Raw genomic sequence first — 14,905 nt, 5'->3', positions numbered from 1 at the left:
AAGTCACATCCGAATTAGCAAGTGAAGAGGAATTACACTCATTTGTATCATCTAAATTGAGCCTGGCGATGCATCTCCATTTTACCAATCCAAAATGTTTTCGTTTCGAAATGTTTCAACAAAAGGATATATAACAAAACTGCGAGGAATCTACAATGATCTCCTTGAAATCGTTTTACGAAAAATTCCCTCTTCATTCGTTCTGTTTGATTTGTTAAATGTACTTTACAGAAAATGATTAATGAAGCGGATATTGTAACAGTCAAATATGATGCCGCATACGTAAGTTGAGTCACTGTGTGCGTCAGCAAAAGTACGCATTGCTGAACTTTCTTGCTTTCTCCGGCACTTGCAGGACACTAAAACAGGAACGCTTGGTAGCTAAAGCGGGGCCAAGCCTGCTATAATAAGTGCAGATTGTTACAACATGGCATGTGCTCCGGTAGCCATAACCATTAACCCGAACAAAGAAAATAATGTTCACCTGTGGTCCGTATATGTTGGTTATTTGATTCATTTGTACAATATGAAAGCGGAATAACAAAAAAGTTATTTTTCTGAACAACCCCATATTAGCCGAACTGAAAATGGCTCGTTTTTCCTTTCTGGATTTAAAATAATGAATTGATTCCCATTTATTCTGTTAATTAGTGACGAAACAATAACAAAAAAATTTAATAAAAGCTTGAATGAAAGATGTTCCTTTTTTCAGTTTTTTTTTTATCATACCTGGAAGTGCATGCCTCATAGAATATTCATTAGGCCTTCATACTATATGCAACAAGTTACTAGTATATCTTAAATACTGCTTGTGGGTTTGCCTGGGCTCCTGGGAGGGTTGTGCAATTGGCTTATGCGGTTTGGGCTTTTGGGGATTTAAAAATATAAAATGGTTTCCTTGATTCATCACACTAGTGACTCCTTAAGGTGTCTTTTTGCATATGTTAGCTCAACCAAAGTAGAAGTCTGGAAAGTGTGGCCCTTCCAGTGCATCATTTCTAACAGTAGCAGTTTGTGGTTAGAGGTCACATTGCAAGTACAGGAACATGTCATTGATCAAATATGGAAGATTCTTTTTTTTTTGATGGAATGAGGAATAATGGAAATTTGGAAATCAAGATTTTGATATTTTTGGCAGTGACATTCTCCACTTGGAAGCTTGTACTTTTGCTGTAGATATTTACTTTTAGGGGGCCCTAGATTTGCTCAGTGGTTTAAGTCACTGCCTTGATGGGTGGTCCAGGAGTAACTGCTTCTGATGCAGATGTGCTGCTGCGATGTAGGTCTGGGTTTGATATTTCCTGGTATGAACAAAAACATTTTTAAATGTTACATGTTTAAAAATATATATATATTGGCCAATATTTGTTCTGAAACGAAATTCTAATATTGGAAATCCAATGAAAAAATTTACACAAAATCTATACTTATAGGTGAGTGAATTTCAGTGATTTTATGATGTAATACATGTTATGTGCTTAATATTGATACAAAATAAATTATTACTTGAACAAAGTGCTCCAGTCACATGATTACCCAGGGATTGTGCTCCTCCAAAAACTTAGTGATCTTACCCCATCTATTTGCAGATGCTTGTAGTGCTTCAGCAGAGTTACTTCTGATCCACTGATTTCAGTTGTACCTAAGAAGAAAGTGTCCATTTTAATCAACCAATAAATTATTTTTACTATGGGCAAATAGTATATTGGTTATCAGTGAGGACTGCCTCCCAAAAGTGAGGATTATACACAAAAATAACCTCTCGGTCGGGCTCTTGTGATAACATTTCACTATCAGCTTGAAACCATTCAGAGCCGTGGGGACACTGTCTGTAACGCTGTTTTAAAATGCTGATGTGATCTGTACAGTGCCGGTATTTAGGACCACAAATTATTTTTCATCCCTTTAATATCAGGGTCACAGTAAATGGATGTATTACAGATGGTCAACAAACAAAATGTTTCTACCTACTACTCTGACTTAATGCACAATGTTTACTGTACACTATAACCAGAAATGGGTTCAGATAAGCAACCTGATTTAACTGTTCCACTTGTGCTGAAAATGCTAAGAGGGTGACCTGATAAGAAGTTACTTAATGTTTTGTAGCAGAAGGGCATATTGTTCTGACTTGAAGCATAGTCTTCTGTTTTGTCTATAACACTTTGTCTACATTTTAGCTTCTGTAACACCTGTTGACATGTCTTTTGCAACCAACACTTCTCCATTACAGTCCATTATATACACTGCTAAAAATAAATAAGGGAAAAATTAAATCATAATAAAGGAAATGTATTAAAGATCAAAATCTTTAGTGTACATTGTGTAATTCGTTGAGAACAAAATGATGTAACAACGGTCAGTGGGAACCAAAATCACCAACAGCTTGAGGGCTGGAATCAAACTCACACCGGATATCAAAGTAAACAACGGAAATCACAGGGTGTTCCAACTTGCAGGTATTTCATCACGGCAACTTATAATGTGACTCAGTAGTGGGCATGGCCCTGTCCAGCTTTCCTAGTGTAACAGCCTGTCTCCTGGTATCTCCGCCGTGCTCTTGAGTACTGGGAGACCCAGCAAATCATCTTGTAATGGCACGTATGGATGTGCCATTCTGGAGGAGCTGGACTGCCTGTGCAACCTGAATGGGCTGCAGGTAACGACTCATGCTGCCATTAGTGACAAGGACACCAGCAAAACGCAAAACTAGAGAAGAATCAGTCAGGATAAGGAGAGAGCAATTGTCTGTGGCCACCACCTGCAAAACCATTCCCTTTTGGGGGTTGTCTTGCTATTGCTTCTCCAGTGCACCTGTTGTCACTTTGATTTGCACCACAACAGGTGACACTTCCTAACTGGACATATTGATAGCCTTTAAGTTTAATTGACTTGGCGTTATACTGTGATGATTACGTGTTCCCTTTTTTGTGCAGTGTACATCTGACCATAAAACCTTTCCACACTTTGCAGCTGGGACACTTTTGTCCAGACAGTACTTTTAAGGATTGCCTTGCTAGCCCCCCTAATGCAAGTTCAATAAAGTACAGGGCAGTTTTATGCAGAGCGGCTGATATGGTTGACTGAAACAACATTACTCCACTTTCGGCCATTGAACTCGATTAGCTCCTTCAGTTATTGTTGGCCTCTGTCTCCTTCCTGTTTGAGAGCTAAGTTTTGAGGAACAGCCTGGGGATGGATGATGTGATGGAGCTTCAACTTGTTGGTTTGAAAGACATTGAGCCGGCTGTGCTTACTGGGATACCTAAAACATATTACGGTGTACCTTTTTTATCTTTACATTTGTATCACTTCATTTCTAAATATTGAAGAATGGTTGTAATTTTCCTTTAGATCCACAACCGGATGAATATTCCTACAACAATGATGTTGTTAGCCAGAAAATGTGTAAGCAACTGTAATGGTTCACAGGTGGAGGCAAATGGTTAGTGTCTTAATTTTTTTTGACAAATAATTATTAACATAAAACCAGTGCCACATAACAGATTGAGTTGCAGTGTCCTAAAACATAAAGGAAAACAATTTTAATGTACCATTTATAATTCAGTAAATATATAAAATTGATCAGGAGAATACTTTCACAAGGCATTATGATTTTATTGGAACTTTTCCTTGGATTACATGAATCACTTAATAGCAGACTCACAAGTCAGAACAGTGAAACGACATCGCACTCATAGAACGCGATGACATCTCACCCTCAGACACCTATGATCCATCTGCAGCAAATGGAAACTTGTCCTAATCCCTTGCTGAATAAAATTGCTGACACATGGAAAATTAACCTCTCCTCCATTTCAAGATAAAGTAAAAACGTATTGTTTAAAATGCTCATTTGGTTTTTGAGTTGTGGTATAAAGCATGTGCGTTTAAAGAGTTCAGTATCAACAAAGACAGCTGTTGTATAATATTTGTCTTTGTAGTTGTATCCATGGTTGCAAAGTTACAGGACAAAACTACCAATTTAAGAATGACCCAACACATTTAATGCAACTTAGCTACTCTCAGAAAGTAACAGCTAATACTATTTGCCTATTCAAGATTAAGTACTCAAACAGATAAGGCCATAAGATCTGTCTCTACATGGTATCAGTCTTACATTGAAAAGGCTACAATGGTAAAATAAGGGAAAAAGTAATAAAGTAACAGATTTCACACCATGTGTTGTCTATAAAGTCATGTTTTTACAACCTAAAGAAAACTAACCTAAAAAGTAACTAAACATGACCAAATATCCTGGCCTAAAAAGGGATAATGGGTCACCTCAATAGCCAGATATTTCTACATTTTGCTACTACAACCCTGGAGATGGCACGCATGTTCTGTGCACTATGACCCAATGGTCCTTATTCTTGGCTTAGGCTCAGTTCCTGCCTCTTCGTGTTAAGGTTGAGGTCTGCAAGAGCTCCGTGAGGCCCTCTCAGCGGATGTGAGCCATCTCCTCCAGGAAGGGAGTCTTCATGCAGCCAGTGCAAAGCTGGTCCATCCACAGGGGTGCCTCGTGCTGCAGAGGGGTGCGACGGGGGTAAAAGGTGTAGGAGAGGTCGTAGTTAAGCAGACAGCTGAGGGATGCCATGTAGAGGTCAGAGAAGCGACACAGGCGACGGGAGAAAAAGGTGGGGTTGTGACAGGTGCGGAAAATGCTGCCAAAGTGAGGGTTGAACAGGTTCTTTGTCACAGCTCTGTAAGAGAAAAAGATGGAAGTTCACAGGTCTGTACAAATCTCAGGTGAAAATAACAGTGAATCCTTTGGGTCCAACTGTTGATGAATTAAATATTTACAATGAACACTGACATACAGTATATAATAACACTACACTCACCGAAGCTCTTCTCTCTCCTTCAACCAATCCTGCAGAACTTCCTTAGACTCTAGATCTCGATGCATCTGCACAAGTGTGACAATACAAAAGTAATTGTAATACATTAAGCTCAACATGGGCATACATAGTCTCTGGTATCCACTGCAAAGCTGAAGGATAGCAGAAGCTATGGCATCAATCTCAAAGACTATGCAAAAACACCCTAACACTGTAGGTTTACCTGCATGCGTTCCAATAAACCGGTGAGGGCCTGCAGCCAGGTGAGGCTCTGTGCGTATTGCTCTGTGTTCACCACCCTGGTCTCCATCTCCAGCTCTGGCACTATGGCCGCTGTCCTCCAGCCATGACGCAGCATCAGGTCCTGCAAGAGAGAATGAGCAGTCAGCCCAATATCATGAGTAACCACAGCACACCACTGTATAACCACAACAAAAGAGCACACAGTTCCCACTAACTGAAATCACAGCCACACTAACGTCAGTAAACCACACATTTTGATGGATGCATTATGACTCACTGCCAAGTCACTGTACAGATGGTCTCCAAAGTAGAGCACCTTGGATCCTCTCCATCCTGTAAGCCTGAGGAAGTCAAACAAGTTGCCCTGCAACATGGAGACATTGTGAATGTCACTACAAAGGATGGTTAACTTAAAACGGCAATGTTTAAATTACAACCAGAGAAAGACAAAAGTTCACTGTGGATTGGCAAACTAAAACAAACCAATGACAATATATAATCTTTGACTGAATAAGACCGACAAGTATAGGCCTGGACTGTGAGTCACTGATGTTGGCAGTGCTCGTCGGGTAAGTGGGAACTACTGCATGGATGAGTCATAGCATCAAAATAGACTCATTTTTATACTGAACTGTATCTATACCCTTGGGAGGAGTCTCCACTCTTACCTGTTTGTAGATCTGGCCCTTATCCAAGCTCCTGATCTTGTCCCACTGAAGGTCTCCGTTGCCATCCAAACGTCTGAAAGGTCTGCAAGTGGCAAATAACGTGTCATATAGAGACTAAATAAAAGTCCTTCCATAATTATTGGGACAGCAAGCTTTTTTTCTTGTTTTGGCTCTATACTACAAGTCTTAATAACAAGTATAGATTTGCAGTGTTTATGGTAATGGATTCACACCTAACGCACAACTAAATAGGCAAGGTGCTAACTAGTGAAGTACAACAATTATACAGAATAAAGGAAATAGCCGCACATTAGGATGCTCTGATGCAATGATTAAATACCAACATTTCAACAGACAAGCATAAAGTGCTTGTACCAATTTTAAAATATTTTTTTTATGTTTACTAATATCCTTAGCATGCTATAGTTGCCTGAAATCTGCAACTCAGTGACTTTACCAGGCCGTAGTTCTCTGGTGATGCTCAGCAAATGAAAGGCATGTACAACTTGATTTAAATCTGGAGATTGACTTTCTTTGGCGCTGAAAGATACCCAAGGGTCTATGGTTTTTGGATTATTGTCTTGCTGCATGAAACAATGTCTTAACGAGCTGAGGCAGTTGCTTTTAAGGTTTCAGAATTGAGCAACTTCCTGGTTGGGAATATAAAAATATGCAAAGTATCACACTTACTTGCCACAGTTGTTGAAGAAGTGTGGTTTGTCAGCTTCAACAATGACAACGTCAAAGAAATCTCTCCATTCCTTTCCTACCATGTATTTCATCCCTTTGTCCCTAAACAATGAGAATTACGGTTGGTTAGGCAACGATCAGGAAAGGTCGTTACAAAACTAAATAGAGAAATGAACCTGTAAGTACTTTATATCTGATTCATTTGATGGACAGTTTAACTTGGTTGATGGTACCACTCACACAAAGCTAAAAGGGCTGTTGGTTATAAGGAAGAGCTTCTTGCCCTGGCTGACCAGACGGTGTAAAACTGCATACGTCTCATCTCCTCTGATGATGTATTTCTCTGTTGGAAGAAAATGAGAATAGAGGGTAAATTTAGACTGGATCCACTGACTTCAAGCAGAACGATCTCCCATTGAGTATATTGCAGCATGAAAATCTCACACTTCCACAAAAATAACATGTTAGCACATGTTGGGTCTTGAAGGACATTTTGTCCATTGGGCAAAGTTACAAGCACTTAATTTTCTCAGCCGGGCCATTGAATTGCAATACTTTTCTGTTTTTCTAATACACCACACACTTTTTAAACAAGAGGTTTTTATAGTATTTAGTTCCAGTCTAATTAAAACATGTTTGGCATTTATGTCTAAAAGCAAATAGGGGAAAAAAACATGACAGTGCATCTCACCCAAGTCTTGCATTATCCACTTGTACATGTAGCCTTTGATATGCACCATTCCAATGGCATCCTGAGGAAAATAAACAGATAGTGTTGACACCGCTTTAAAGTACCACCATTTTGGTTGAAAGGCATGGGAAAGAGAACCTAAAAAAGTGACTACAAGTATTTTAAAATGAGATTAGCAGTATGGCTTTTAATGTCACAGAAATTGAAGAAATGCAGAAAAATAAAAACATTGTACACAATATGCCTATAGTAGGGTTCTCAAACACTAATCCAATAATGAAAACATTTCCTGATGCACAGGCCAGTAGAAAAACATATGAATTTGTCTACTGTAGGTTGCTCTAGATAAGAGCACATCGGCTAAATTAATTCAAATGTAGTTACATTTCCTAAAGAAGAAGCCATTCTTCTCGATCAAAGCATGTGTAGCGAACACTCAGGTTTTGATTATGATTCTAGCTTAACTCAGAAGCCAGTATGAAGCTGTAAAATTAACTACATTAAAGTATTTTTTTGTTAAAATCTTTTCCGAACCAGATATTTGCTGCCATTTTCAAAGCTGTTTTCACATTGAATGTTACAATAAAAATTATATCATCAAAGGATTCCAGTTTCAGACTGGGTGTTTTGTTGCCAAATACACTCACTGAAACATCTTTGAAGAGATGCCCTGGGTCATATTCAATTCCATTGGAGTTGAAGTAGTCATTGGCAGCTGCCAACAGCGTCATCTCTGGGATGGAGAAAACATCCATAAACTGCTTCATCACAGGACCCTGTAGGCCAAACAGGACAGAAGATCAAGCTGAGAATCAGAAATATAACTGATATTTTACCTGTTAGAAGATCTTATAAATAAAATCTGTATAACAATCCAAAACAAACAATCCTACAAAGTTATACATTCATGCATACCAATAAGTTTAAATGTTAGTATTCTTATAGTACAGCACAAGACTGAAAATGTGGTTAGGATACTATCATTGTACATAACTATTCAGACCCTTTTATTCAGTAGTTTGGAAAAGCACCATTGGCAGCTATCACAGCTTTCAGTCTTGGGTATGCTTCTACCAGCTTTGCATTACTTGCAGTTTCTCACATACTTCCTTTTAGATCACATCAATCTCTGCAATCATCCAGTGTCCCCACAGATGATCACTGGGGATTAATGGGGTTGCAGTGTCTCTGCAGTCTCTTCATTTTTTCCAGAGCTTTACATTACATGAAATTACCACAGCTGGGATGGTGTCAATTAAGTGGCCGCAACAAGAGCAGATGAGTGCTTGTTTACCAGGTACCGGATTCAAACTTAAAATGATGTTCATCCCTGAGGTAGTTCCAGCCTGACTAAGTTAGGCTACAATTGCCACGTCGAGTTGCGCAGTGCATTGTGGTTTCAATAGTTATTTGTGTGAGTAGCAACTATGACTTTAAAATGCAGAAACCTCAACCATTTCATTGTAGTGTTGTTTCTTTTGGTAGTAGTTTGTAATTGTGCATTTGTGAAAACAATGGATAATTGCACGCATTATTTTGGTCTTTGAGCATGTGTCTTAAAGTTACGGTTAACTATTTTACTTCAAAGTTCACAGCATATTGCAATGGTTTTACAGTTGGGTAATCCTATTACCCACAATATGCATGCTTTATCAACATTCGTTTTTTAAATTTCTGGTCTTTTTCATCAATCTCATCTATTCAAGAAGGTCAGGGTTGTGTAGTAGAATGTGTTGTAAAGGAATGTGGTGAAGTAATAACCTTTCCATAGAAGCCACTGACTTCCTGAAGAGGGACATGGTGAGTTCCACCATAAAGCTCCAAAACCTCCTCATCTGGGACAGGCTTCAGACCCCTGTGGGAATCAATATCGTTCTCATTAGTCTCCCTACCACAGTATTTAACCCAAGACATAGCAAAGCAAAGAGTATTGTTATTAGAAACAAAAGTATGCCCATATATTAAATAAACATGTCTCACCTATATACAGTCCCCAGTTGGATGTAATGGAAGGCATCTATTTTCATCAAAAGTCCCTAAATAAAAAAACAATTGCTTCAAATACCATTTCACTACCCTATTCCAACTATTTTCATACTTTTCCAGTGTTTGTAACATTTCAGGCACCAATAAAATAACATACCTTCTGAATGTCATAGTGAAGACCGCGTGCAGCAAAGCTGGGAATATAGTCATACTTGCTAATACCCTCTGGATACTGTTGGGGGGAATTATAGGGGAACAACAATGAATATCGAAGATTCGTCTAAGTTCATAAATCCTGAAATCATTGTTGGATTGTCTCTGGTCACGCAACTCTCGCTCTCATGAGGAGCCGGCTTGAGTGAGTACGAATGCAACATAATTGTGAAATTTGTGAAAAAGCGATTATCTTGGTGAAAATTAAATGTTCTGTAACAACAAAAACATAACCCCAATGGATTCTGGTATATATCATTTACATTAAGTGTCAAAAGTTTGTCACAGTTAAAATGAATAACCTGCGACTGATGTAACCATCTGATGCAGCACTCCCACTAGCTCTACCTTGCTCCATCTGAAAGAGTTGCGTGTGTAGAAATACAGTCCAACAATTACTTCAAGCGATTTAGAAACTTAGAAATATCTTACATATTCATTGTTATTTCCATTTAAAAGTAACAATTTCAGTTGTGTTCATCACAAACATTATATATGAAAATATGAAGCAAACTATCATTTCCATCAAACAAACCTTGTAGTGTTTGACCAGGAACTCTCGAGCTTTATCGTAGATCATTCTGTCCAGAGCGCTGGAGTACAAAGCAAGCGTGTAGTCATAGTCAAAGCCATAGATGTCCACTTTGTCCAAATCAACCTCATTGTTGGCATAGATGGTGGAGGGATTCAGTATGTTACATACACCTGGAGGAATCAGATCTGAAGAAAAGTAGGAGAGACCATAGAGTAGGATAAAAGCCTCTACTGGACAAAGGGCTGATATCGCATTGGCATCCTAATTTAGTTTGTCCACTATTTTAAAGTAGTTAACTGGGTGGAACTTTTAGCTTTATTGTGTTTCTTTGGCCAATAAAGCTGGACGTCCTGGCACCCAACTTTAAAATGGGGAAAGCACTTATTTGAAATGTACAGAAATGTGTCCTCTATCCCACCCTATGTGGGACACATTACATGAACAAATCTACAAAATCTATCATTATCAACGCATTTTGTAACTAAACACCAGTCTGGGGTAACAATTCTATGCAGAAATTTATAATTTCATTTAATTATGCTATGAACGAAGCACTACTAGTATGCAAATCAGAATATAAACAATATATCTCCACAATTTCAACATTGCCTACATTTACATAGTAATTATTACTGCTAAACATTAAATATTTGGGGTTCTAATACATTTATAATAATTATTTACTCTGGTTTTTAGTCATTTTAGTCAAATCAAATGGTAGAAATTGTGAAATTTTGCCATCGATTTTGAAAATATGACTGAAGCCATTTATTTATTATCATAGTTGTTTGGCTCCTTTTTAAATCATAACGATAACAGAAATCACCCAAATGGCCCTGATCAAAAGTTTACATAACCTTGAATGTTTGGCCTTGTTACAGACACACAAGGTGACACACACAGGTGAAAATGGCAATTAAAGGTGAATTTCCCACACCTGTGGCTTTTTAAATTGCAATTAGAGTATAAATTGTCAATGAGTTTGTTAGCTCTCATGTGGGTGCACTGAGCAGGCCAGATACTGAGCCATGGGGAGCAGAAAATAACTAAAAAGACCTGCGTAACAAGGTAATGGAACTTTATAAAGATGGAAAAGGATATAAATAAAAGGAATCTAAAGCCTTGCAAATTCCAGTCACTTATTACGAAGTGGAAAATATGGGGATCTCTTGATCCCAAGCCACGGTCAGGTAAAATAAGAGAGATTTCCGCCAAAACTGCCAGAGGAATTGCTCGGGATACAAAGAACAACCCACAGGTAACCTCAGGTGAAATACAGGCCGCTCTGGAAAAAAACAGAGTGGTTGTTTCAAGGAGCACGATACGACGATACTTGAACAAAAATGAGCTGCATGGTCGAGTTGGCAGAAAGGAGGGTGAGCTCCAAAGGCACAGGAAATCTTGTGAAAATTGATGTCAAGATGAATGCAGCATGTTATCAGAAAATACTGGCAGACCATTTGCATTCTTCTACACGAAAGCTGCGCATGGGACGCTCTTGGACTTTCCAGCACAACACTGACCTTAAGCACAAGGCCAAATTGACCCTCCAGTGCAGTGGCGGCTACTGGTCTTTCAAAGAGGGGAAGCTCATTTTCGCCCTACATTATAACAACCCTCTGATGGTCTTCATTTGTAGTGACACTCGGGGTCTTTTGGACCCCAGACAATAACATTTATTTTGTAACAGAACATTAAATTTTTTTACAAATATGATTTTACTCTGTTTATTAGTGTTTTTACTCAACATTTGTGCAGTTTTTGGAGGATCTATATCTTTAAAATGTCTATAAATACATATTTATTTAAATAGACTTTTCACAAAAAAAACTGCATTTGACGTAAAATTCACCTTATAAAAGACCCAGATTTCTAACTTTCATTCATGGGGATCCCATGGATAATTTTATAAGGTTTAATGTAAGATTATTGCCAATTGTTTGGAAAATTCAGTTAAATTTTTTTTATAAATCACTTTAACCACTAGATGGCTAACCCCACCTTTGACCAAATAACACATCTAAATCTATCTTAGGTGTTGATCTGCCCTGCTGTTTAATTCAAATTTTTTCCTCGTAAGGAAGACTTCCAAATAGCTTCGCTAAAATCAGGTCGACAATATTAGTACTGTCTGCCATCGTGCGCAGTTTCACCCGCGTACGACGCTAGCCTAGCCTACTATTGTATATGAACGAACAAACGAACTATCTAAACAAACATTAAACTTTGTAAAACTGAAACAAGGATTGTGGTGTAGGCTATAATTGTGTGAAATGTATGATGCAAATCGGCTAGCAATTTCACAAAACAAATATCAAGAAATATTGCAGCAGTTTGTCTTTCGAATACACTTAAATCTGCCATGGGACTCAGCGCGAAATAGCTTCAGTGACTTCTTATAGTACCGCTGTCAGTCAAAAGGAGATGCAGTTCGACAGATCGTCAGATCCTCCAATCATCACGTGGAAGCCCGGAGTCCGGGCCAGCCCACTCTTCATTCACCCCCAGAGACACTGAGCGTCCGTGGGCGGGACATAATCGCAGCATTTATCCAATCACAGTCTACTTTCGGAGCACTGAAAAAAACTGTTCTAAGCAGCCCCATTGAAGTCAATGGACACTCGGCTTCAACAGGGAAATGCACTGTGACGCTGCGGGATTGTATGAGAAGAAAATCGAGTCAGTCGACCTGTAGCTGATTCTGAACTAACTAGTTTTAGAGATGAATGTGTTTTAACACATTTTTTGTCAATAAAATGTTTACACAATAGTACATATTTGACCATCATTTTTTTTGACATTATGGGGAAGCCGAGCTTCCCTTGCAGTCTTAAAGAAATCCCCACTGCTCCAGTGGTTACAGCAGAAAAAGCTGAAGGTTCTGGAGTGGCCATCACAGTCTCCTGACCTTAATATCATGGAGCCACTCTGGGGAGATCTCAAACGTGCGGGTCATGCAAGACAACCAAAAACTTGCCTAGACGAATTGGCAGCTATACCACCTGCAAGAATTTGGGGCCTCACAGACAACTATTACAAAAGACTGCACACTGTCGGTGATGATAAAGGGGGCAATACACAGTATTAAGAACTAAGGGTATGCAGACTTTGGAACAGGGGTCAGTTCATTTTTTTCTTTGTTGCCATGTTTTGTTTTATTGTGGTGCCATTCTGTTATGACCTCTAGTTGAATGTGAATCCCATAAGAAATAAAAAAACGTGTTTTGCACATATATTACCAATTCTCCAAGGGTATGCAAACTTTTGAGCACAACTCTATTGCCTCATTAACTTACAGTAAAAAATAAACAGTGTCATGATTTAGTTATCAGAGCTAACAGGTCACATTCATACACTACAGCATTTGGACAGTCACAACTTTTTTGTTTTGTCTCTGTATTCCAGCATACTGGATTTCAAAATAAAATATTGCTGAAGAGGTTAAAATTGGAGGCTGACAGTTTTTCGTATGTCCTTGACTTACTCTAATTCATCTGAATCATGACGACCCGCTTGCCTTGCATTGACACTGCTTTTGACAACGTGTTCAGACACTCGCAACCGACTCCAAACGCAATGCCTAAAATTTTATTCAAGCCTGTTGATTTTCATAACTACAGAAGACACGTCTACAGATGGCTTTAATACAGCAGCAGTTATTAGAGGCAACACTAGAGGGTGCACTTAAATTTGCTACATAAAGGGACTATCGGAGAGGCTTAAAAAGTTAAGCTTTAAACTACCCATCCAACAATGCAGATTGCCTTTTAGAAATTGCATCAAATGTCTTATTTTGTTGGAAAAACTGGAGTCGGACTGCAGTATAACTGCAGTATGTTGCAAAATGCTAGATTCACTCTGCAGTCTTTTTGTAGTTTACATATAAAAAATAAAAATAATAATAATAAATATATATATATATATATAAGTGGACGCATTATTGGTAATATACAGCTGTTACACTACAATCTGACTGCAATATGTTTTTGTAAGGGTATTGCATAAACATGCTGAAGTGCCAACAGCTAACCAGCCTTTAGTTTACGTTAAATGCATTTGCAAATACAACAGGGCGTTTCATCCGTTCAAAAACATCCAAAAGCAAGCGATAGTGTTTTTGTTTGTTTTGCTGGCAGTCTGGTACTCCCTGCGTTTTGCCAAAGTGGAGAGCAACGCCCTCAGGCAGAAATGTTTGCAAATATAGAAACGGTACGACCGATTGTTAAAATGTCTGCGTATACGTACATAACACAAAAAAAAAATCTTACCATGCACAAGTCGTTTCATTTCATTATACCTGGACCAAAGGTAAGTCTTGGAATCTATACTGGGTGTTGTGGTTAATGCCCTTTCAGACAATGCAGGCGACAACTCTTTTCGTTTCTTGCCCACTACTTGTGTGTGATTTGCGGGTGATGGAGAAGTTGGTATGGCTGGCGATGTTGCATGCAGGAAACCTGAATTTGATCCACAGCTTTGTCCGTTTTCGCAGCATTGTCCTATTTGAGTCGTCGGACTAGATGCCACGCTACTAACAGACGCGACCGAAGTTTTTAAAACTTTGCAAAGCGATTTCGGCTTAGTAGTCTGCCTTAACGCAGTACAAAACGATCTGATTGTACAGGACATTACTACCTGTCAATTGTCAAAAGTATCTTCAGAACACTATCTCATTAAGACTGCGCAGCAAAGTGGATGATGTACACTACACAGCAGCCCAAACTGACGCGCTAGACACTATTGCAAAAAAATTGCTTGCACAAACAAGAGACGGAACTCAATGCTCAACTACTTCTTCGGTGGGGTTGCCATCCAACTTCACTGTTTTTTTAGCGCCATCTGCTGTACTGGAGTGTGGGTCTGAGACATGGAGGGACTAAACCCTTCTTACCAACTTGACTAAAAAAACCTCCGTCTTTCTGTATTCTTTCCAGCACTATTAGATCCGGTACTGGACGTGAAAGTAACCACGTTAGCTCAGTGGGGTCAATTTCCCTTCCATAGAGTTCCACACCCAGTCCTTGTATTCCATCTATTC

General features: G+C 38.8%; 1 protein-coding gene across 1 annotated transcript; it reads right to left on the bottom strand.

Moving 5' to 3' along the window:
* Positions 1-3,595: 3,595 nt before the first annotated feature.
* nt5dc2 (5'-nucleotidase domain containing 2) lies at positions 3,596-14,905 on the bottom strand. Its single transcript, XM_010875648.3, has 14 exons — positions 14,136-14,905; positions 9,868-10,052; positions 9,277-9,351; positions 9,114-9,169; positions 8,895-8,988; positions 7,781-7,909; positions 7,134-7,194; positions 6,683-6,785; positions 6,443-6,544; positions 5,753-5,834; positions 5,362-5,448; positions 5,065-5,205; positions 4,845-4,909; positions 3,596-4,703 (listed from the first exon to the last, which is right to left on the bottom strand). Exons 1-14 carry the CDS (start codon positions 14,494-14,496, stop codon positions 4,442-4,444), a joined length of 1,803 nt encoding a protein of 600 aa, XP_010873950.1. The 5' UTR covers positions 14,497-14,905; the 3' UTR covers positions 3,596-4,441.

This window comes from Esox lucius, chromosome 12 (genome assembly GCF_011004845.1).
Source record: "Esox lucius isolate fEsoLuc1 chromosome 12, fEsoLuc1.pri, whole genome shotgun sequence".
Lineage (NCBI taxonomy): Eukaryota > Metazoa > Chordata > Actinopteri > Esociformes > Esocidae > Esox > Esox lucius.
Note: the sequence above shows the minus strand (reverse complement) of the source record. Positions and strands in the feature narration are given on the sequence as shown.